The sequence below is a fragment of the Triticum urartu genome, chromosome 2A (genome assembly GCF_056163025.1).
Source record: "Triticum urartu cultivar PI428250 chromosome 2A, HENAU_Tu73, whole genome shotgun sequence".
Taxonomy (NCBI): domain Eukaryota; kingdom Viridiplantae; phylum Streptophyta; class Magnoliopsida; order Poales; family Poaceae; genus Triticum; species Triticum urartu.
This window is the reverse complement of record NC_141874.1, coordinates 140,668,527-140,690,916: the sequence shown is the minus strand read 5'-3', so window position 1 is coordinate 140,690,916 and position 22,390 is coordinate 140,668,527. Positions and strand designations below refer to the sequence as shown.

The 22,390-nt window shown below is 41.8% G+C and overlaps 3 protein-coding genes across 3 annotated transcripts; all 3 read left to right on the top strand.

Annotated features, from left to right (window-relative positions):
• The first annotated feature begins 203 nt into the window (after positions 1-203).
• On the top strand, positions 204-5,913 carry LOC147984296 (uncharacterized). The gene is made up of 8 exons (XM_087539730.1): positions 204-549; positions 644-723; position 3,826; positions 3,990-4,042; positions 4,136-4,612; positions 5,131-5,205; positions 5,398-5,618; positions 5,685-5,913. The coding sequence occupies exons 1-8, from the start codon at positions 204-206 to the stop codon at positions 5,764-5,766; spliced, it is 1,335 nt and encodes a 444-aa protein (XP_087395856.1). The 3' UTR covers positions 5,767-5,913.
• LOC147984297 (uncharacterized) lies at positions 1,607-3,193 on the top strand. The gene is made up of 3 exons (XM_087545656.1): positions 1,607-1,612; positions 1,871-1,939; positions 2,330-3,193. The coding sequence occupies exons 1-3, from the start codon at positions 1,607-1,609 to the stop codon at positions 3,038-3,040; spliced, it is 786 nt and encodes a 261-aa protein (XP_087401782.1). The 3' UTR covers positions 3,041-3,193.
• Positions 5,914-7,042: 1,129 nt separating the features above from the next.
• Positions 7,043-8,479, top strand: LOC147984295 (uncharacterized). The gene is made up of 2 exons (XM_087539731.1): positions 7,043-7,117; positions 7,898-8,479. Exons 1-2 carry the CDS (start codon positions 7,043-7,045, stop codon positions 8,477-8,479), a joined length of 657 nt encoding a protein of 218 aa, XP_087395857.1.
• The last annotated feature ends 13,911 nt before the right edge of the window (positions 8,480-22,390 follow it).

Sequence of the window (22,390 nt, the reverse complement as noted above, 5' to 3'; positions counted from 1 at the left end):
CACCGCACATTTTGCTTCATCCATCTATACATATAGAAGATTCATCTGCTTATATTAACCATAGATTGCTTGCTATCCTGTCGTCTCTGCTTGCTATTTACCTCGTGTAAAATGTGCTTTCCTGCCTTCGATGAAACACCATTACACCACTGCATGATATTCTCACTTCTCAACTAACATGCTGTAAAAATCTTCAGGACAACATGAACACTGAAAATCACCTGTATGTTGCTGATGCTAATGGATTTGATAGAGTTACCGAGTCTGAGGTCAACAAGAAAAATATAATGCCAATATCTTATGCGGGCAAACTTCGCTGCATGACTGAAAACTTCCACAATGCTGTTGCTGTTTCACGTGTCCATGGCTCACCTGATATATTCACAGACTTCACGTATGATCCAAACTGGCCTGAGATAGTTCAGGGTCTTGAGCATGGACAACAGGCAGTCGATGAGGCTGATTTTACTGCTCAAGTGTATCAACTGAAACTCCTTGAGTACGTGGAAAAAATTAAGACTGGACAGGTGTTTGGGCATGTAGTTACTGGTAATGTAGCCAGTGTCTTCCCTTGGTTTCCTTAACTTTTTCTTCTCCATGCATCTTAATTTCCCTGTTCTTCACTTGCCCTCTTGTTTTCCAGTCCTCCACTCCGTGGACTTCCAGAAGAGGAGTCTGCCCCATGCACATATCCTTGTTTGGCAGAAAAAAGATTATGGGCAGGTCATAACGCCAACTTTGCTAAATCCTATCTTTCATCTGCTATTAGTATTTCTACTAAATTTAGATTCTTCTTTCTTTTCCATGGTTTCTTCTTTCGGAATTCCTAATAATTAAGCTGCCCATGTCACAGGGATCTGCGTCCACTAATGTTGATGATGATGCTCTTGCGATTGCACATGCTAACGCCATGGAGGCTGCACTTCGCTGATTTGGATCTAACAACTAAAGCCCTATGCACAAAGACAAGTGAAAACTGCTTTGCCATTGCTGTTTTCACACGATTGGCCAAGTGCCCAGAATAGCCTGTTATTATGTTTGTCGCATGTTTGCAAACCAAGTGTTTGGCAACCCCCAATCATACATTTCCTTATTTATGATCTGAACTAGGCTATTTTCATGCTCTATGGATATCGTTATTAACCCTTTCTTGGTGTGCCCTCTGTACCTCATGACTATTTTAATTTACTAAGATACCTACTCTAAAGAAGAAAATCCCGTTTAGGATAAACCCACACCAGCTTTTCTTCCTTTTTAGGATAAACCTACACCCAGATTTTCCTCGGCCATTGCATCTCTAGGCCCAGGTATGTGCAATTATAATGGTAGTATCGTCCGTACCACACTCATAAACCCTACATGCTCAACCTAACTATATATCTTACCAGGCTTAAGTAGAAGAAAACAGTAGAAGAAATTAGAAAACAAGGAAAAAACAAATAATAAATGAAGAAAAGGACAAAGGAAAAAGATTCGGTGGATCCGTTCGCTGCCGCTTTATATTCGGCTCCTCATGGGCCACAAGCGTCGCTGCTCATGGGTTGACTAAATGATACATGGGCCATCAAAAAACTGTGCGGCCCAGCCGCAACCTACCTATGCCCCGATGACGGTAAATCTCACCTCCGAGCCCCCCACCAGGCAAGACACCCTTATCCTCTCCTTCTCCTCTCATCTTATCCATCCATCTCCTCACACTCTTCCTCATCGCCTGCTCAGATCTAACCTGCGGCAGCACCGACGCCAAGCTCAACATGGAAGCCACGAAGGCTGCTGCCGATTGACTCTTCCCCACGGTATTCCTTCCGCATCATTGTGTTCTACTCCCCTCTGACCCCTTCTCATACCTTTTCCCTCATGCTTGTTCTAGATCCATGATTTCTCTGCCGACCTGGCCAGCGCCCCTTCTCCCACCGGTCAACATTGTCTTTCTCGGCAGGTAAACTCCTATTCCGTCCCACTTTTCTTCAGCGTGTGACTACCTTTGAGGCACCAATGCATGATGCACCTAAAGGCGCTTGAGCCTATGCTTTCGATTATCCTAAACTTTTTCCTGCCGATATAAACAAACTAGGTGAAAACGATAGGTCTACCTAATAGTTTTCTTTCATTTCAACAACCTTGTCCAATATAGATTATAGATTATAGAAAATTGATCCTGGGCATCTGTATCTACTTAGAATCACTTTTCTCGTCGCAAAATCCAACCCGAAGAAACAACTCCTCGCCCACCGTTTTCCCTTCTTCTTCCTACCCATATAGACCTGCAGGTGGTCCTATACTTAGAGCCAGATTTCTCTGTAGTGACGTTTTGTCTCGCTTGCGGCAGGTCCCAGCAATGGCTTATGTTCCAATTTCATCTAAGATTCTGCTTGATGCTATGTTAGAGAAGGTTGGCCTTCCAGCGGCCACCTACTCGGCGCGCCCAATAGAGGGCACGCGTCTGGAGGTCACCTTTACCTTTTACCCAATCAAGATCAAGCTCGGGAGGTCACCAGTCAAAGTTTCCCTGTCTACCTCACAGCACCAGGATCTAGCAGAAGCTCAGGATTATGTGGCTGCTGCAACAATTAAGTACATGGATGCTTACGAGGGCATGGTTCCAAAATATTACCATTATGATCAACTAAGGACTGTGGAAAAGGCAAATGTACTATTGGGTCAGCAGCTTAAGGCAATGAAGAGGGACAATGCATTTCTAAAACAAAAGCTGAAAGAGAGCCTTGGCAAAAACAAGCTCCTGAGAAAAGGATGGGATGGATCCTTGAGCACGAAACAGAACATCATCAACAACCTTAACCATCTAGTCAGCAGCAGGCTAAGCCCAGGGTCTACTCCAGATGACCTAGAGCTCAATAATGTTCTTCTCAATGTAGAGGCTAGCTGTGAATACCTTCAGCAGTACACTGATGAGGCCATGGTCAACCTTCAAGAAACTGGTGTCTATCCTTATGGCCAGGAGCAGTCAACAGACGACGATGAGGACCTGGCAACCTCACTTGATGATGAACAGATCTTCGGCAACGAAGGACTGCTCTAATGATTTCTGTGTCATACCTGAAGATCACTTCTAACAGCCTTGCAAGAATCTTCAGATCACTGCTATCATCATTAGAGCCAGCTGTTGCTCCCTACTAATATAGTTATCTATAGCCATATGTAATATATATCCTATCGCACCATGGCACAGTCGGTTCTTCCGAAGCTATTTGCTGAGCCTTAATGATCTATATGTGTATGTGAACCTAATGATATAATATGTCCTATCGAACCATGCCGCTCTCCATTATGCCAAATCTACTGCTGGACGTTCATGCTTTATTTATTTGTTTTGCTACGCTCTGCTGTGTTTAAATCATATGTCTAATAGCATTCTTATGCTTCCAAGTATATCTCAGCGTTATGCCACGTTTTTTAGATTTAGTTACGTAGGTGTGTGTGCTAACTGAATAATTATGCCACGTTATGCCTTCCGAATCCAACGAGCAAGCGGCGGCGTCAAACAAAGTCCGTGCATGCCTCTTCTACCAACTCTTTCCTTTGAGCAGTCTCATCTGCGGTTTATAATAACACACACTGTCACCTAATTACATCATCCCACAAAGAAAAAATAACATAGATCTACGAAAATCACACCAAAGCCTACCACCTCTCTCAGAAGAAATGTTATAAATTGCCAGCAATTATACATCCTAAATGCACCTATACCTTATAGACTATGTGATTTAGGGTAAAGATAAAGTAACTAGAATATTTTGTCACTATGATAAATACATAAAGAACATATCCTTAGCTATTATTATAGATCATCATTCTTTCACACAGAGTTTCCATTATAGATGTTTACTATTGTGCGCTTTATTATTAGATGCTCATACCGTCTCACCTTATGACAATTGGCTAAAATTACCTTCTCCTGCTTATAGCCTGATGGCCCAATGTATGTGAAAAACTGCCTTCTAACCTCGCTAAACACTTATCGCTGCAAGGTCAAATTCTTCTCGCCATGGATGACAACTTATTCGTGCCTCTGCTCCCAAAGGTAAGATGGCCTGACATAACCTGTTGTTGCCACCTACTCGTTTCTGTAGCATCTTCAAGGAATCATGTTCATTGTTAACTACTCATTCCACAGCTTGCCGCAACACTGGTCGCCGTCAGCAGGCAGCACATGCTGCAGTTATCCGTAAATGCCCTTAGAGTTACAGCAAGCCAATCAGTACACTATGACGAACATGATGACATTTTCTTTGCTACTGTTGAAATACATGTTCCAGCACAAGAAAAAATTCCTCAGTTTAAAACAACCATATTTGCTGGACACAACTGCCAAACAACAAACGCGGCTCATGAATCAGCGAGCACTCCTGCTCTGCATTACATGCAGCAAGCAGGCATTCTAATTATCGATGACCTGAATTTCTATGAGCTTCAAAAGTGCAAAAAAGAGGTGGTCAGAGCCAAGTCATGGTCAGACATATTTGAGCATGAAACAGTCAAGCTAAAGAGAAAAATAGGTTCCTTAGAGAGGGAATTAGCATCTCTTAAAGAGAATAGTGTTGTTCATAAGCCAATCCAGCAACCCCAGGCAATAGAAGAGCCAGACCAACAGGTACAGGCTGAACCTTCTACATCATGCAATTTAGTTATTCTTTACTTAGTTCTTCCTAATTAGTGAATATATTTATCTATCTTAACACATAGCCTAAATTCATATTAGACTAGAATTAAAAAACATGGGATGGCTCATTGTGTTATGTACAAACAGGGGATGCCTCATTGTGTTGTGTTGGAATAGAACACAAAGAAAATGCTGCAGAATAATCAAACATCCATTGCTGTTTATCTAGGATTATTGATTGTTCGATACAAATGTGTATGTATAACCTCTAAAAAATATAAATGGTACAGATATGTACCTCATACGATTTAGCTTAAAATTTTTGTTATGCTGCTGCGAAAATTTAACAAGTTTTTTGTTTGTGTATTGAAAACACGCGCCATCATTTTCATCTAAGAACTTCTACGCACAAACTGATTCCATTCAACGGCTTGAATCTTAGCTTTACTAAGCATTTTATGTTTTCCACTTTCTTCCCGCCTGACGTTCCTTTGCCTCTGTGTTTAAAGCCCTCAGCTGCATTGCAAATGTCAACACCGCCTACTGAACAACAGTTTATACAGCCTATTCCAGTTGCAGACATGGTCAGTCATATCCTGTGTTTTAACGTGATATATATCTTTCAACTGCATTTTGTATCCCGCTACAACCACATGTAATTCCATTTCTGGTACAAACAGAGGATGAACAATACAAATGAACCAATGAATATATTTTCTAACTTCTCACTTCAGCCTCTTTTAACTCTGTATTTAAAAACCTCAAATGAATTATAGGTGTCAACACCACCACATGAACATCATTGCACTGAACTTTTCACTGTTGCCAAGAAGGTTAGTTATTTCCCCTTTTCAGCTAATCTATATGCATGCTGCAAGTACGCTTTCAATACTTGTGTAATAACATGTCCTGACCATGTGCAGCCCAAAGAGAACAACAAAGGCGATGGCCCCTTCCTGTCAGCTACAACATCAGCTCATAAATTACCTTCTTCTACGTAAGCGAGTACATGCACACATTTCCAATATCTTATCACTCAAAAACTCACAAATTGTCTTCTCAGTGCCAGAACTCTAACAAGAAAGGATGACGTTGGTGCAAGAAGGACTTTGTTTGCCACCAAGAAAGAAGCCACCAATGCTTAGATGCCAAGGGATCAATTAGCAACAACACAAGTTCTATTAGCTCGTGTAGTATATGCTGGAACTCTTGGTTGTACGCTTTTGAGTAGCCTATATGAGCTAACAAACAAACCACCTCTTCTATATCAATGTATTATACTTTCATGATTTCATCTACTAAAAATGCTTCTACAATCTATTTATCATTTGTATGCTTTTATAAACCATAGTAACATATTGCTGTTAACAAGGTAGATTAAAGTTCCAGGGCCTGGTCAACACTTTTTCCTTATTTACTTCTGAGAATAGAAAAAAAAATCCAACTCTCAATAGAGGGCTGCCTACAAATTGTTATTTTCACACGATTGTCCAGGTACCCACAATAGCCAATTACTATGTTTGTCGCATATTTGAAAAACCGGTGTTTGGCACTCATAAAGCCATGGTCAACCCCCAGTCATACATTCCCTTATTTAAAATTCAAACTAAGCTATTTTCATATTCTATGGATATCATTGTTAGGCATTCAAATCTGTTATAAAATATTTATTTAACGTATCTATAATTACCAGTGTAATGTTTCCTGCTTTAGAACTATGCTTGTATGGTAAACTTTACAAACTTAATATTTAATCCTAAGGTTTAGGCTCTCATTAACCTAATACTGATGCCAATCGACAAGCAAATCGTGGCAAACTCACACGCTATTATCATGAAATTTAGCTAGGTATGGCCCTCCTTACAACCATGAAATCAATAGACAACCTCCGTATAGAAATCAGATCAAAGAAAAGGTAGGATGTGTACACTAAAAAAGAAAACAAGAAGTAGAAAAAAAATGGAAAAGGGAAAAGGAAAAGAGATCTTCCCCTGCACCCTGGGCCACGCCAGCCCAACAGGCCAAGTTGGCCCGGCCTCCCCCTCATCTCCCTCCCGCACACTGTTCCTCCGAGCGAGACCCCTTCCTCCCCGCTCGTCCCCGCCGGACCAGGCGCGGCGCCCGGCGCCGCCACGTCGCCGGCGAGAGGATAAGATGCCCCCGCCTCCTCGGTCCTCTCCCACCTGCTCCACCCACTCCCACTCGCCCCCTCGCCCTCTCCAAGGCCTCTTCTCCCTCCTCCCCTCCGCCTCGCCGTACACCCAGCCTTCCTCCCTACTCAGCGACGCCAGCAAGAGTCATCCACGCCTGTGACAACAAAGGTAATTCACCACCCAGGTTCATTGATCCCTCATTCTCCACTTTCCCCTCACCTCAATTTCTTTCTTCCAGCTCAGATCCAACAAATCACGCAAGGACGACATGGACATTGGAGCTGTATGTGAGGAGGGATCTTCAACCTCGGCATTATCGAGGACAAGAACACCTGAACCTAGGGTAACATTCTGAATCCCTATTGTAACTCATTTCTCAGAGGAAGAGTTTCATATGAGCAATGCAAGCGTTTTCCGTGAAACAACCAGCCTCCAAGAAAACAAACTACATCTACATACGTACATCACAAATCTGCATGTTCTATATCTTTTAGAAGTGGGAGGCCACTTGATCACACTTAATCCACAAAGATTTCAGATTTTAGAATGTGCCACTTTAATATCTGTTATGTGGCCTCTGTTACACATAATTTGGTCCTAGAGATGTCAGATTTCGCAGGTTATTAGTGCTGAAAGCATTATTGTTCTACATTTTCAATGTACTGGTCATGCCACTCTTTTTTCCCTTTCTCTGTAGCTAAAGCCTTAGTGAGAATGTTTAGACTTATTTTTCACTTTGTAGCACTTATTCCATGTGAGGCACATAGCATATTTATGTCATCCGGACATAATAGTGTCATCTCAACTAAAGAAACTTGAAAGGGTGAATTGTTTCAAATCCATGTTGTGCTTCAAACTCAGAAGACTCGAAAAAACATAATTCTCTTTGACCTCTCTTACACTAATCCTTTAGGAAATGTTTGAAATACTTCTTCCATATTGAGATGGAATACATATAGTCAGTGACACGATTTTGAATTCATATGGACAGTTCATCATAGAAAATATAGTGCACTATATTTTGCGTTATATATGCATTTAGAATACATCGTTACTATTTAATCAATCATTCTTACTGGTTTCTAATCATGATATTTGACATAGCATTACTTTTCCTCCACAGGAAGATGCCTACCTGATAGTAATTCCTTATGCCCACATATTTGACCTTATGCTAAAAGCTTTGAAGTTGCCCCCTGCAAGTTACTATCATAAGATATGTCCAGGCGGCAAGAATCGTGTGACGGTTACTTTCAATTCTTTGTTGCAATTGATTGATGGTTTGCTTGTTCCAACCTCAATATCGGGTGCAATTTTACATGCCTATGAAGATGCGGAAGACAATGCAGCTATCGCAGCTATTAGGTACATGGAAAATGCATACGGTAGAGAAATGAGAGACTGCCACTACACCCATGTCAAGAGGCTAGAAAATGAAGTCAAGCATCTGGTCAGATGGTTAGTAGCAGCAAACAAGACAATCAAGAAGCTATGCAAAGGGTGGTACTACGCTGTCAGATATATGAGTTCATATTCTATTCAAATGCAAAACACAACGACTACTCGACACTTGAAAGGGCAAGATAACACCAAAAGGGCTATGAAATCATCACTTGCAAGCATTGAAAAACTGACAGAGAGGCTGCACTATATTGGTACGAGGTCTGAACAGCGCCTGAAGACTACAAGTGATAGCTTTTGGTGAACTTCGGTCAATATGCGCTCACCAGGACGCTTCTAAGCTTACTAGAACAGCTTCCTTTTGTTTCATATCAAGCAGCATGGTCTATTGGTCCTTTTGGAGCACTCTAAGTAAGATATGTATTGTAGCCTTCCATTGCTGCCTCTTTGGCTAAAAGCAGTGTATCAACTTTAAAGTCCGTTGTTATCTCTATGGTTAAACTCACTTTGTCATCGCTTGTTCTCTATGTAAATAACTGTCTTTCTCCTGCTATTTTCAGAAGACTACATACTTAAACCACCTCTTTACTGTCCATGTATTGAAGTCCATGACCGTATTTACTCACATACTGTGTACGCTTTTGAGTAGCCCACAAGCTAGCAAACAAAATGCCTTTTCTATATCAACGCCATGTACTATGAATGCTTCCCAAAAAATTCTATGTCAAGAACAACTAAGAAGCTTAAAAGAAAAACATGACTTACAAAAAAACATAAGTCCCCAAAAAAACGTTAATTCCAGACAAAATTCATAAACATTTTAAAAAGATTTCATAAATTTTATAAAAAATACTAACTAAACTAAGAACAAATCATCCATTCCTCACAAGAAGAAAAATACCTCCATTCCTCACAGAGGGAAAAAACCCTCATCCATTCGAAACAGGGTAGTGCCACCCACTGCTGCACCGCGAGTCACCCCAGGCCCATATACACCGGCCCAACACGAGTAAAATAGGAGCAGACGCCTTCGCTTCCGTCCCCTACACAAAAAAAGCCTCTGCTTTCAGTCGTAAATATCACCCTGATTATAGCACATAAATAACCTACCTGGCTGCCCAGAAACGCCCTTCTCCCCATTTCACTCACCCTCTACCTCTAGGGTTTCCCCCAATACAATGGAGAAGTGCATGATCTTCCGCCAGTACTGGAGACACCTTGTCAAGCACCATGGCTACGCAGATCCAAGCCACCGTGGCGCACCCAGTCATCATCGCCAGCCATCGTCTTCTTCTGCGACAATGACCCAATCTCACGCGCGGGACGAACCCCGTCGACAAGTGCCATTTTCTTCTTCCTCAATGACGGCCACCAATTCCGAATCCCAACAGGTGCGACTCACACTGAGTTTTAGAATCACTCAATCTTATTTTATTCATGGATCCACCAGCTCATCTTTGACCTGCCTCTCCATCCTTTGGCAAATACTTCATATTTTCACAAATTTTAGACTTTTCTGACATAATTACATACAACCTCTATCGTTATTTACTTCAATGATTTATATACCTGCTATGCATCACACGATCCATATTGTGGGCATGGTGCTGAAAATTTAAACTATAGGTGGTCAAAGAAGGGATATTGTTGTGTTGCTCTAGCAGAATACTTTACTATCGAGTAAACAGTTGTAGTGAAAAATCTTCAGTTTTTGTTTCTGTACCCCCAAAAAATCCATCATCTGTTCCTCTTTTGTTTCTGTATGTCTCTAAATATTGGGCAACCTCGCTAAGAGACGGGCACACATAAATGTTTCCCCTATATTTTTTCGTTTGCTTGCCTGCCTAAAATAGTATGGTGATGATATGGATTGATCATATCCGAAGGTCATTATATGCAAGCCTTATCTTTCCTGAGAGGCAAATAATCGGCTAATAATTAGAAACATGGTTCTTTACTATTTCAGGTATAATTTTCATCTTTGTCCTGCTGCTTAATTCTGTTCCCTGTTGTGCTACATACCATCTAAGTATTCTAATCTTTGTTGGTGTTCAGTTTGGTATGCTTGAGGTGGCGGTGTTTTGGTTGTCACAACCCTTGGGTTCTCCATATGAAATCAAGGGAGGAATACCTTTAATTCAAAAAAATGTCCTCGTTGTCGGAGTATTGCCTAAGATGGTCAAAGCTAATTATTTTAGGCATCTACTCCTTCAGTTAGTGTGTTACTGACGAACTGGTTTAAAACCCTTGTTGGAGCTTACCAGGCTTGATCCTTCGCCTACCCCACTCCCTATAGTGGTATTTCTGAAACTTCACTGCGCTTGCTTTCCCCCCCCCCCCCAACAAGCAGTAATCCAGTCATGGGTGCATCCGGTACTACGTGTGAGAGCATCAAACTCCTCATTCATAAGACATAATTCCCATTTGACTGCTCTTTTACATTGCATGATTTAATTGGACACCCACAATTGCTATTCCATCAACCAAGTATCTAATGTCTCACACTAACAATTCCCAAGGTATTTATACAGGGTGAAGAATACAAACATCTGGAGTACATCATTCAAGGTGAGCCAATGCCAGGCTACAGTGCTTACCAACCTGTTCTGTTATTCTCCATGGTTTACCTATTCTTCACAACTTAACATATGTATGTATGGTGGTTAGATTGGTGAATTTGAATTGGGGCTTGAGAGGTTGTGGTACCTTGACTTATGTTTCTGATGCTACGCGAAATCAAGGGCAATTATTTTCCATTTAAATTCAGTACTGATCATAGAAAAACATATATAAGGCCAATCAATAATACTCAACTTAACTAACTTGCTTACTATGTTCTTCCTACCATAGGTTTAAAGGTTAACTCTACTATTCTCTTGATGAAATCTTAGTCTCCTAACAATAGGTAGTATTCGACCTTCATACTTGTACCGCTTCATTTCAATCTTACCAAAACAAAACTAAATTCAGGACCACCCCCTGCTATCCAATACTGCGGAGAGCTTGAAAAGTACTGTCACTGGGGCAATGAAGTGAAGCTCTATCAGCACCATGTGGACAAGTTGTATGCAATGTTCCCCCGCAAAATACCAGATATCAAATACTATGTCTGCACCATCAACAAAACATTCGCACAACAAGGCCAACGGATGGTACACTCCTTCCTTCCACTTAATTGGAAAAAGGGATTATCTTTACTTATGCCCGACAACTAAACTTTATTGCGAAATATTGAAAAACCTTTGTACACTGCTATTAGCACTAATATTCATATTTTCTAATATACATGTTTCCATCCTTGCTATATTTGTTCTGCTTCACTACAGTTCCATACATCCATAAACAACCAATTTACAACTTATATTCTACATACGACAGAATGTAGCTCTACACCCTTCTTTTCTTTCTTGCCATTATTTACTTATAATTGTCTCACTGACTATATTTAAACTGTGTTCATTCGAAGCTTTTTATTCAAAGTCAAACAACGTTATGCAATCCACTTAATTAGTTCCTTTGGTGTACCAGTATTTTCAGGTCCACTACACCAAAGAAAACCTCAAAAAGTACATTAAGCCAGATGATGACATGCTCAAGGTCAAGCTCGCAAACACCAGTCTGCACACCAATTGTCGTATCATGCTGGGAACAGACAAGAGAGCACCAATAACCAGAAACTGGTCAGGATTCCGCCGTTGTGCAAGCATCCATGAAGGAGATATCTGCGCCTTCTGTTTCAACCTTACCGCAGAGCACCGCCTGACTCTCATCATCCATGTGCTCTAAATGGACCATCAACAACAACACAGGCCTTCTGCACTCATAGCTTGTGGCTTTAAAAACGTCTAATTTGGCTCTATGATAGGATGAACCTTACCTGTGGTCTCCAATGATGCCATGCATTGCTTTTGTACAACTGCCGCCTATATTATAATCTATGTAACCCCAGATGCTATTACTCATGTGCACCACATCCATCTACTGATCTTTCGCCAAGCATAATGCTTATTCCTTTCTTTCTAATAGCAATATAAATATTATGTCTACCAATCTGCCCCTAAATATTTTTATGTTTACTCTCACAATACATGCCTTACTCTCGCCCCTTGCGTCATCAGCGCAATGGTCCATCTAGTTAAGATTAAGAAAGAAGAGTTATGACAAGTTACAAGGCCGGCCGATGGCTAGCCAGCTCCACAGTTCCACACTTGCAGTAGTTTGTAGTCCTACTACTCACGCATATTCACAGATCCAAAGGGATGTGGCCTCCCAGGCCATCATGAACGTGGTTGTCCCTCGCGCCAGCCAACGGAGGAAGGTCCTCGCCTCCATCCTCGCTCGCCTACGTCTTCACCGCATCATTCGTGGGACCTGCCGGACTGCCAGGCTCCTCGCCACTTCAGCAGCTCGACTCATGGATCTCCATATCCGCATCAACGCACATGGGCCTAGGTTGTTGCCCCTTCGGATGCAGCGGATCCCAGCGAGTCTGTTGTTGCTGATTTGGGATTGCTCGAGCCTCTCCTTGCTACTTAGATGGAAGTGTTGCGCTCTAAGATGCATGCCTTGACCGTCTCACGTTTGGAGGAGGTGGTCCGACCTCTTCATGACATGATGACTGCTTTGGAGGGGTGGACGACTCTACTCCGGGGATACTTGGAGCGGATGGAGGTTCTTGTTGGCCAGCTGGGCTACTCGCCAGCCTCGCCACAGTCGTTTGAGATGCATATTTCAGGTTCTGTTGGGAATGTTGCTGGTGTTGAGGATTTCATCGAGAGTGATGTGGCTAGTTGCTTGTCTGAGGTCCTAGCTTCTGTTGCGCACCCTAGGGATGCAACCCCTGTTCTGGTCTCGTCTTTGCCCATGGAGGAGCAAGCTGAGGCCTGTGGGACTGTGGCATGTGTGGAGGCTGCTCTTAGCAGGCTCCCGGTTGTGCCTCTTATGTCCCCGTTGCTCGAGCTCCAGGTTGGTCCTGCGGATGGGAAGGAAGCATGCCTATATGGATGTTTCTCCCCTCGTGCCGCTCTCTGTACGTCACCATTACCTGTCAGGCCAAGTGTCTCTGGGAGTGAGGTCATCATCGAGGGCGTGCCTCCGGTGCTACAATGTATGCCTGAGTTGCAGGTGTTAAGTGTGGAACCATCTTCGCCTATATCAATGGTGCTCTCGAAGGTGGGTTCGCTTGAGGCGATGACGGTTGCCTCGACGCCCTCTCCACCTCCGTTGGAGCCTAGTCAACCGGAGTATGCATATGTGGAGGGTGATGGTCTAGTCACGACTAACATGCAACTGCTTGAACCCTTTGGAGGTGTGGTTCCTATGGCTAATAAAATTGTTGTGGCCGGAGTGTTGGTTCCTAATCCTGGTGTCCTTTTAGCCACCAAGATTTGTGAATTCCTCGCCAACTTGGACTCTGAAAATTCTGGAAAGACGATTGGATGCCTCTTGGAGGAAAAAGCTTTGAGGGAGAAGCACAAGAACGATGGTGCTAACTCTAGATCTGGCATCCTCAAAGAGAAATCTTGCATGAGCAAAAGCAAGAAGGATAGTGCTAGAGGGGAGGCGCAAAAGGTTCTATGATGGATGGCTCTCAGCTTTCTGAGTTGCAGATGTGTGCTAGGTCATGGATGTGGTTTTCGTCGATGTGTTTTCCTCAAGTTGCATTGTGTCGATTGGTTTTCTTTTGCAGTACAGGGACCTATATGTTGCGGGTTGCAGTAGTAGTGTGTTGGGTGCTTCGGTCCCATGGCTCCATGATTTGGGAGTAGTTCACATGTGGATGGGGTCGTGCTTTTGAGCATGGTGGTGATGGTTTTCGCCTGGTTTTCCACAAATTAACTGGGCAACTCTCTTCTTCTTAATTAATGGATGAGGCAAAACTTTTGCCTCCGTTTTAAAAAAACAAATCCAAAGGGCACACCTCCTATGCTGCCAGGCAAGTTTCCATAACCTCCACTCGCCGGCAATTCCTGTCGTGATCTTGCTTGTTGTCATTCACACATTGCCGTAAACCCTTCGGTTTCTCTCCTTCCCGGTCGAGTACATGACAAGGACGAAGAGGGAGTTTAGGCTTTCCTTTCTGCCATGGGCTCCGCTATGCATGACCATGTCCACCAATCAGCCAGATCCTCCTGCTGGGAAGGAGTGTTCCACTCCCACCCTCTTGTCTGCAGCACTTCATACCAAATCGTGCATGCAAGCGAACATTGCACCACGAGATGATCCAGTGTTTCCGGCTCCTAAAGGCACATCGGGCAGCACAGCTGGTGCGGCAGGCCCCAACTAGCAAAGCGATTAGAGGTCCAACATCTCTTCTTCCCAATTAACCAGGCGAAAAACTTGAGTAATGGCGGCGCACGTGAGCTCCAGATCTTGCTAGCGCCTGGCATGCCTGTTAGACCGAAGAAGAAAGCGTGGTGCGCTGTTCTCACAATGTAGCAGCTGGACTCAGACCAAATCCTTTGGAAGTCATCCGGCACGTCGGACATCAACGTGCAAAATTGGGCGATCATGGCTAAGGAGGATTGCCCTTTGATGTGCCTGATCCACTAGCTCCGGTGTAGGTTATAAAAAACCGAGCAAACAACATGCACTGCAGTCGGAATGACTGCTGATGACCCACAAGTGTAGGTGATCTATCGTAGACTTTTTGATAAGTAAGAGTGTCGAACCCAACGAGGAGTAGAAGGAAATGATAAGCGGTTTTCAGCAAGGTATCCTTTGCAAGCACTGAAATTATCGGTAACAGATAGTTTTGTGATAAGGTAATTTGTAACGGGTAACAAGTAATAAAAGTAAATAAGGTGCAGCAAGATGGCCCAATCCTTTTTGTAGCAAAGGACAAACCTGGACAAACTCTTATATAAAGGAAAGCGCTCCCGAGGACACATGGGAATTATCGTCAAGCTAGTTTTCATCACGTTCATATGATTCGTGTTCGGTACTTTGATAATTTGATATGTGGGTGGACCGGTGCTTGGGTACTTCCCTTTGATATGTCTCCGTCGTATCTATAATTTTTGATTGTTCCATGCCAATATTCTACAACTTTCATATACTTTTGGCAACTTTTTATACTATTTTTGGGACTAACATATTGATCCAGTGCCCAGTGCCAGTTCCTATTTGTTGCATGTTTTTTGTTTCGCAGAAAATCAATATCAAATGGAGTCCAAACGGTATAAAAACGTATGGAGATTTTTTGGAATATATGTGATTTTTGGGAAGTGAAATCAACGTGAGACGATGCTCGAGGGGCCACCCTGACCCTCGCGGCCACCCCGTAAGGTGGTTGATGCCCTTCTTTCGCCGCAAGAAAGATAATATCCGGATAGAGATCCTGTTAAAATTTCAGCCCAATCGGAGTTACGGATCTCCGGGAATATAAGAAACAGTGAAAGGGTAGAATCTGAAAACGCAGAAACAGAGAGAGACAGAGAGACATATCCAATCTCGGAGGGGCTCTCGCCCCTCCCACGCCATGGAGGCCATGGACCAGAGGGGAAACCCTTCTCCCATCTAGGGAGGAGGTCAAGGAAGAATAATAAGGAGGGGGGCTCTCTCCCCCTCGCTTCCGGTGGCACCGGAGTGCCACCGGGGGCCATCATCATCACCGCAATCTTCACCAACAACTTCACCGCCATCATCACCAACTCTTCCCCCCTCTATGCAGCGGTGTAACCCCTCTTTTACCCGCTGTAATCTCTACTTAAACATGGTGCTCAACGCTATATATTATTTCCCAATGATGTATGGCTATCCTATGATGTTTGAGTAGATCCGTTTTGTCCTATGGGCTATTTGATGATCAAGATTGGTTTGAGTTGCATGTTCTATAATTGGTGCTGTCCTATGGTGCTCTCTGTGTCGCGCAAGCGTGAGGGATCCCCGCTGTGGGGTGTTGCAATACGTTCATGATTCGCTTATAGTGGGTTGCGTGAGTGACTGAAACACAAACCCGAGTAAGGGGGTTGTTGCGTATGGGATAAAGAGGACTTGATGCTTTAATGCTATGGTTGGGTTTTACCTTAATGATCTTTAGTAGTTGCAGATGCTTGCTAGAGTTCCAATCATAAGTGCATATGATCTAAGTAGAGAAAGTATGTTAGCTTATGCCTCTTCCTCATATCAAATTGCAATAATGATTACCGGTCTAGTTATCGATTGCCTAGGGACAAATAACTTTCTCGTAACAAAAAGCTCTTTACTAAAACTAATTTAGTTGTGTCTTTATCTAAACAGCCCCTACTTTTATTTTCATGCTCTTTATTACCTTGCAAACCTATCCAACAACACCTACAAAGTACTTCTAGTTTCATACTGGTTCTAGGTAAAGCGAACGTCAAGCGTGCGTAGAGTTGTATCGGTGGTCGATAGAACTTGAGGGAATATTTGTTCTGCCTTTAGCTCCTCGTTGGGTTCAACACTCTTACCTATCGAAAACTGTTGCAATCCCCTATACTTGTGGGTTATCAAGACCTTTTTCTGGCGCCGTTGCCGAGGAGTAATAGCGTGGGGTGAATATTCTCATGTGTGCTTGTTTGCTTTATCACTAAGTAATTTTTATTTGCTGTTCTTAGTTGTTTTCTATCTTTAGTTATGGGTAGGAAACGCAAAATACCAAAAAAATAGTTGTAGCTACTAAACCAATGGTTGAAGAACCACTCAAAATCTATCACATAGCTAAAGCTTATTACTTGGATCATCTTCGATCCCTATGTGCTCGTGCTGAAACCCCAACTAGCTTATTTGAGGGCAAATCTTTAGATGAGCATGCTTGTTATGTGCGACACCGAATATCTGAAAAAGGGATAATTTTACTGGGTCAAATTCATCGTTTGCAATGCTATGCTTGGAATTTATGCAAAATATATGATATTACTTGTTGTTCTGAAAACCCTAAGAAACACCTTCCCTATCAATGTGAGTTTAGTGATAATGGAATCGTATCTTCGTATGCTAAGTGTGTTTATAGTTACTATGATGTTCAACAAATTGAAGAATTTGTTGCTTTTAAGGTTGATTATGAAATTGCTTCTTTGATTGAAACGTATGATGCTACTCTTTACAAATCTGAAAATTTTGACATACTTAAATATTGCTATGATAATTATGCTTCTAATGCCTATGTTGAACCATATATTGAGGACTACCCCGCTGTCCAAGAAGAGACTAATATTTTGCAGGAGTCTATGGAAGAAGAAATTGATGAAACTGTGAGCTCATTGGATGAAAAAGATGAGGAGGAGAGCGAAGAACAAAAGGAGGAAGAGCGGATTAGCTACCCGTGCCCGCCTTCTAATGAGAGTAACTCTTCAACTCATACATTGTTTAATTTCCCTTCGTGCTTACCGAAGGATGATTGCCATGATGATTGTTATGATCCCGTTGATTCTCTTGAAATATCCCTTTTTGATGATGCTTGCTATGCTTGTGGCCAAGATGCCAATATGAATTATGCTTATGGAGATGAACTTGCTATAGTTCCTTATGTTAAACATGAAATTGTTGCTATTGCACCCACGCATGATAGTCCTATTATCTTTTTGAATTCTCCCGACTACACTATATTGAAGAAGTTTGCACTTATTAAGGATTATATTGATGGATTGCCTTTTACCGTTACACATGATGATTTTGATGAATATAATATGCATGTGCTTGCTGCTCCTACTTGCAATTATTATGAGAGAGGAACTATATCTCCACCTCTCTATGTTTCCAATACGATAAAATTGCAAGAAACTATTTATATTATGCATTGGCCTTTACTATGTGTGCACGAATTGTTCTTTTATGACATGCCGATGCATAGGAAGAGAGTTAGACTTTGTTGTTGCATGATATATGTTACTTTGTGCTCACTACTAAATTACAAATCATTGTTAATTAAAATTGGCTTTGATATACCTTGGGATCCGGGTGGATTCATTACTTGAGCACTATATGCCTAGCTTAATGGCTTTAAAGAAAGCGCTGCCAGGGAGACAACCCGGAAGTTTTAGAGAGTCATTTATTTCTGTTGAGTGCTTTCGTATAGTTTAAAAACAACAAAAACAAAGAGGGGAACCAAAAACTTTTTCAAAAAGGAAAGTGAAAGTTTGAAAGACAAGCATTGTTGAAGTGGGAGAGCTCCTTGAACTTTGTTCATGCTCACGGCAACTTTGTGAATCTTGATTACAGAAAATTTTCAACAAAAATAATTATCCCCTTGTACAATTCCATTGTATTATAAAAATAATGTGCCAAGGTTTGCCTTTAGGATGTTTACATTTGCTTGATGGTTTGTACGGTGCAGGACAGAAACTTTTGCTATAGTGCGCGATTGTACATTTTTAGCTGGAATGTCAAACGGTTCTGATTCTTTTTGCACTGTCTTCCTATACAAATTGTTTATTTTTCCTAATTTTTGTAGAATTTTTCAAGTATCAGAAGTATGGTGAATGTTCAGATTATTACAGACTGTTCTGTTTTAGACAGATTCTGTTTTTGACGCATAGTTTGCTTGTTTTGATGAAACTAACGATTTATATCAGTGGATTAAGCCATGGAAAAGTTATATTACCGTAGACACAATGCAAAAACAAAATATGAATTGGTTTGCAACAGTACTTAGAGTAGTGATTTGCTTTATTATACTAACGGGTCTTACCGAGTTTTCTGTTGAAGTTTTGTGTGGATGAAGTGTTCGATGATCGAGAAGGTCTCGATGTGAGAAGAAGGAAGAGAGGCAAGAGCTCAAGATTGGGGATGACCGAGGCACCCCAAGTAAATATTCAAGGAGACTCAAGCGTCTAAGCTTGGGGATGCCCCGGAAGGCATCCCCTCTTTCTTCAACAAGTATCGGTATGTTTTCGGATTCATTTCGTTCATGCGATATGTGCAATCTTGGAGCGTCTTTTGCATTTAGTTTTCATTTTTCTTTTATGCACCATGCTGGTATGAGATAGTCCTTGGTTGATTTATAGAATGCTCATTGCACTTCACTTATATCTTTTGAGTATGGTTTTATAGAATGCTTTATGTGCTTCACTTATATCATTTGAAGTTTGGATTGCATGTTTCTCTTTACATAGAAAACCGCCATTTGTAGAATGCTCTTTTGCTTCACTTATATTTTTTAGAGCACGGGCATATATTTTGTAGAAAGAATTAAACTCTCTTGCTTCACTTATATCTATTTAGAGAGATGACATGAATTGGTCATTCACATGGTTAGTCATAAATCCTACATAAAACTTGTAGATCACTGAATATGATATGTTTGATTCCTTGCAATAGTTTTGCGATATAAAGATGGTGATATTAGAGTCATGATAGTGGGTAGTTGTGGATTATAGAAATACTTGTGTTGAGGTTTGTGATTCCCGTAGCATGCACGTATGGTGAACCGTTATGTAACGAAATCGGAGCATGATTTATTTATTGATTGTCTTCCTTATGAGTGGCGGTCAGGGACAAGCGATGGTCTTTTCCTACCAATCTATCCCCCTAGGAGCATGCGCATAGTACTTTGTTTCGATGACTAATAGATTTTTCCAATAAGTATGTGAGTTATTTATGACTAATGTTGAGTCCATGGATTATACGCACTCTCACCCTTCCACCATTGCTAGCCTCTCTAGTACCGCGCAACTTTCGCCGGTACCATAAACCCACCATATACCTTCCTCAAAACAGCCACCATACCTACCTATCATGGCATTTCCATAGCCATTCCGAGATATATTGCCATGCAACTTCCATCATCATATACATGACTTGAGCATTCATTGTCATATTGCTTTGCATGATCGTAAGATAGATAGCATGATGTTTTCATGGCTTGTCCGTTTTTTGATGTCATTGCTACGCTAGATCATTGCACATCCCGGTATACCGCTAGTGGCATTCATATAGAGTCATATCTTTGTTCTAGTATCGAGTTGTAATATTGAGTTGTAAGTAAATGAAAGTGTGATGATCATCATTATTAGAGCATTGCCCCAGTGAGGAAAGGATGATGGAGACTATGATTCCCCCACAAGTCGGGATGAGACTCCAGACGAACAAAATAAAAAAATAAAAAAGGGAAAGGCCAAAAAAATAGAATGCCCAAAAAAATTAAGAGAAAAAGAGAGAAGTGGCAATGTTACTATCCTTTTACCACACTTGTGCTTCAAAGTAGCACCATGTTCTTCATATAGAAAGTCTCTTGAGTTATCACTTTCATATACTAGTGGGAATTTTCATTATAGAACTTCGCTTGTATATTCCGATGATGGGATTCCTCAAACGCCCGAGGTCTTCATGATCAAGCAAGTTGGATGCACAACCACTTAGTTTCAGTTTGAGCTTTCATACACTTATAGCTCTAGTGCATCCGTTGCATGGCAATCCCTACTCACTCACATTGATATCTATTGATGTACATCTCCATAGCCTGTTGATACGCCTAGTTGATGTGAGACTATCTTCTCCTTTTGTCTCCTCCACAACCACCATTCTATTCCACCTATAATGCTATGTCCATGGCTCACGCTCATGTATTGCGTGAAATTTGAAAAGGTTTGAGAACGTCAAAAGTATGAAACAATTGCTTGGCTTGTCATCGGGGTTGTGCATGATGTGAATATTTTGTGTGGTGAAGATGGAGCATAGCCAGACTACATGATTTTGTAGGGATAACTTTCTTTGGCCATGTTATTTTGAAAAGACATGATTGCTTTATTAGTAGGCTTGAATTATTATTGTTTTTATGTCTAATGATAGACTATTGCTTTGAATAACTCATATCTTAATATTCATGCCATGATTAGATATGTGATCAAGATTATGCTAGGTAGCATTCCACATCAAAAATTATCTTTTTTATCATTTACCTACTCGAGGACGAGCAGGAATTAAGCTTGGGGATGCTGATAAGTCTCCGTCGTATCTATAATTTTTTTTGATCCATGCCAATATTCTACAACTTTCATATACTTTTGGCAACTTTTTATACTATTTTTGGGACTGACATATTGATCCAGTGCCCAGTGCCAGTTCCTGTTTATTGCATATTTTTTGTTTCGTAGAAAATCAATATCAAACAGAGTCCAAAGGGGATAAAAACGGACGAAGATTTTTTTTGGAATATATGTGATTTTTGGGAAGTGAAATCAACGCGAGACGATGCTCGAGGGGCCCACGAGGTAGGGGCGCGCGCCCCTGACCCTCGCGGCCACCCCATAAGGCGGTTGATGCCCTTCTTTCGCCGCAAGAAAGCTGATATCCGGATAGAGATCGTGTTAAAATTTCAGCCCAATCGGAGTTAAGGATCTCCGAGAATATAAGAAACGGTGAAAGGGTAGAATCTGAAAACGCATAAATAGAGAGAGACAGAGAGACAGATCCAATCTCGGAGGGGCTCTCACGCCTCCCACGCCATGGAGGCCATGGACCAGAGGGGAAACCCTTCTCCCATCTAGGGAGGAGGTCAAGGAAGAATAAGAAGGAGGGGGGCTCTCTCCCCCTCGCTTCCGGTGGCACCGGAGTGCCACCGGGGGCCATCATCATCACCGCAATCTTCACCAACAACTTCACCGCCATCATCACCAACTCTTCCCCCCTCTATGCAGCGGTGTAACCCCTCTTTTACCCGCTGTAATCTCTACTTAAACATGGTGCTCAACGCTATATATTATTTCCCAATGATGTATGGCTATCCTATGATGTTTGAGTAGATCCGTTTTGTCCTATGGGCTATTTGATGATCAAGATTGGTTTGAGTTGCATGTTCTATAATTGGTGCTGTCCTATGGTGCTCTCTGTGTCGCGCAAGCGTGAGGGATCCCCGCTGTGGGGTGTTGCAATACGTTCATGATTCGCTTATAGTGGGTTGCGTGAGTGACTGAAACACAAACCCGAGTAAGGGGGTTGTTGCGTATGGGATAAAGAGGACTTGATGCTTTAATGCTATGGTTGGGTTTTACCTTAATGATCTTTAGTAGTTGCAGATGCTTGCTAGAGTTCCAATCATAAGTGCATATGATCCAAGTAGACAAAGTATGTTAGCTTATGCCTCTACCTCATATAAAATTGCAATAATGATTACCGGTCTAGTTATCGATTGCCTAGGGACAAATAACTTTCTCATAACAAAAAGCTCTTTACTAAAACTAATTTAGTTGTGTCTTTATCTACACAGCCCCTACTTTTTATTTTCATGCTCTTTATTACCTTGCAAACCTATCCA

Excerpts from the sequence above, each read along its gene's own strand:
- LOC147984295 (XM_087539731.1), top strand. The coding sequence starts at position 7,043 with ATGGACATTGGAGCTGTATGTGAGGAGGGATCTTCAACCTCGGCATTA. Across the intron at positions 7,118-7,897 it reads CAAGAACACCTGAACCTAGG|GAAGATGCCTACCTGATAGT; the intron begins GTAACATTCTGA and ends TTTCCTCCACAG.
- LOC147984296 (XM_087539730.1), top strand. The coding sequence starts at position 204 with ATGAACACTGAAAATCACCTGTATGTTGCTGATGCTAATGGATTTGAT. Across the intron at positions 550-643 it reads GTTTGGGCATGTAGTTACTG|TCCTCCACTCCGTGGACTTC; the intron begins GTAATGTAGCCA and ends CTTGTTTTCCAG. Across the intron at positions 5,619-5,684 it reads CATAAATTACCTTCTTCTAC|TGCCAGAACTCTAACAAGAA; the intron begins GTAAGCGAGTAC and ends TTGTCTTCTCAG.
- LOC147984297 (XM_087545656.1), top strand. Across the intron at positions 1,940-2,329 it reads AACATTGTCTTTCTCGGCAG|GTCCCAGCAATGGCTTATGT; the intron begins GTAAACTCCTAT and ends CGCTTGCGGCAG.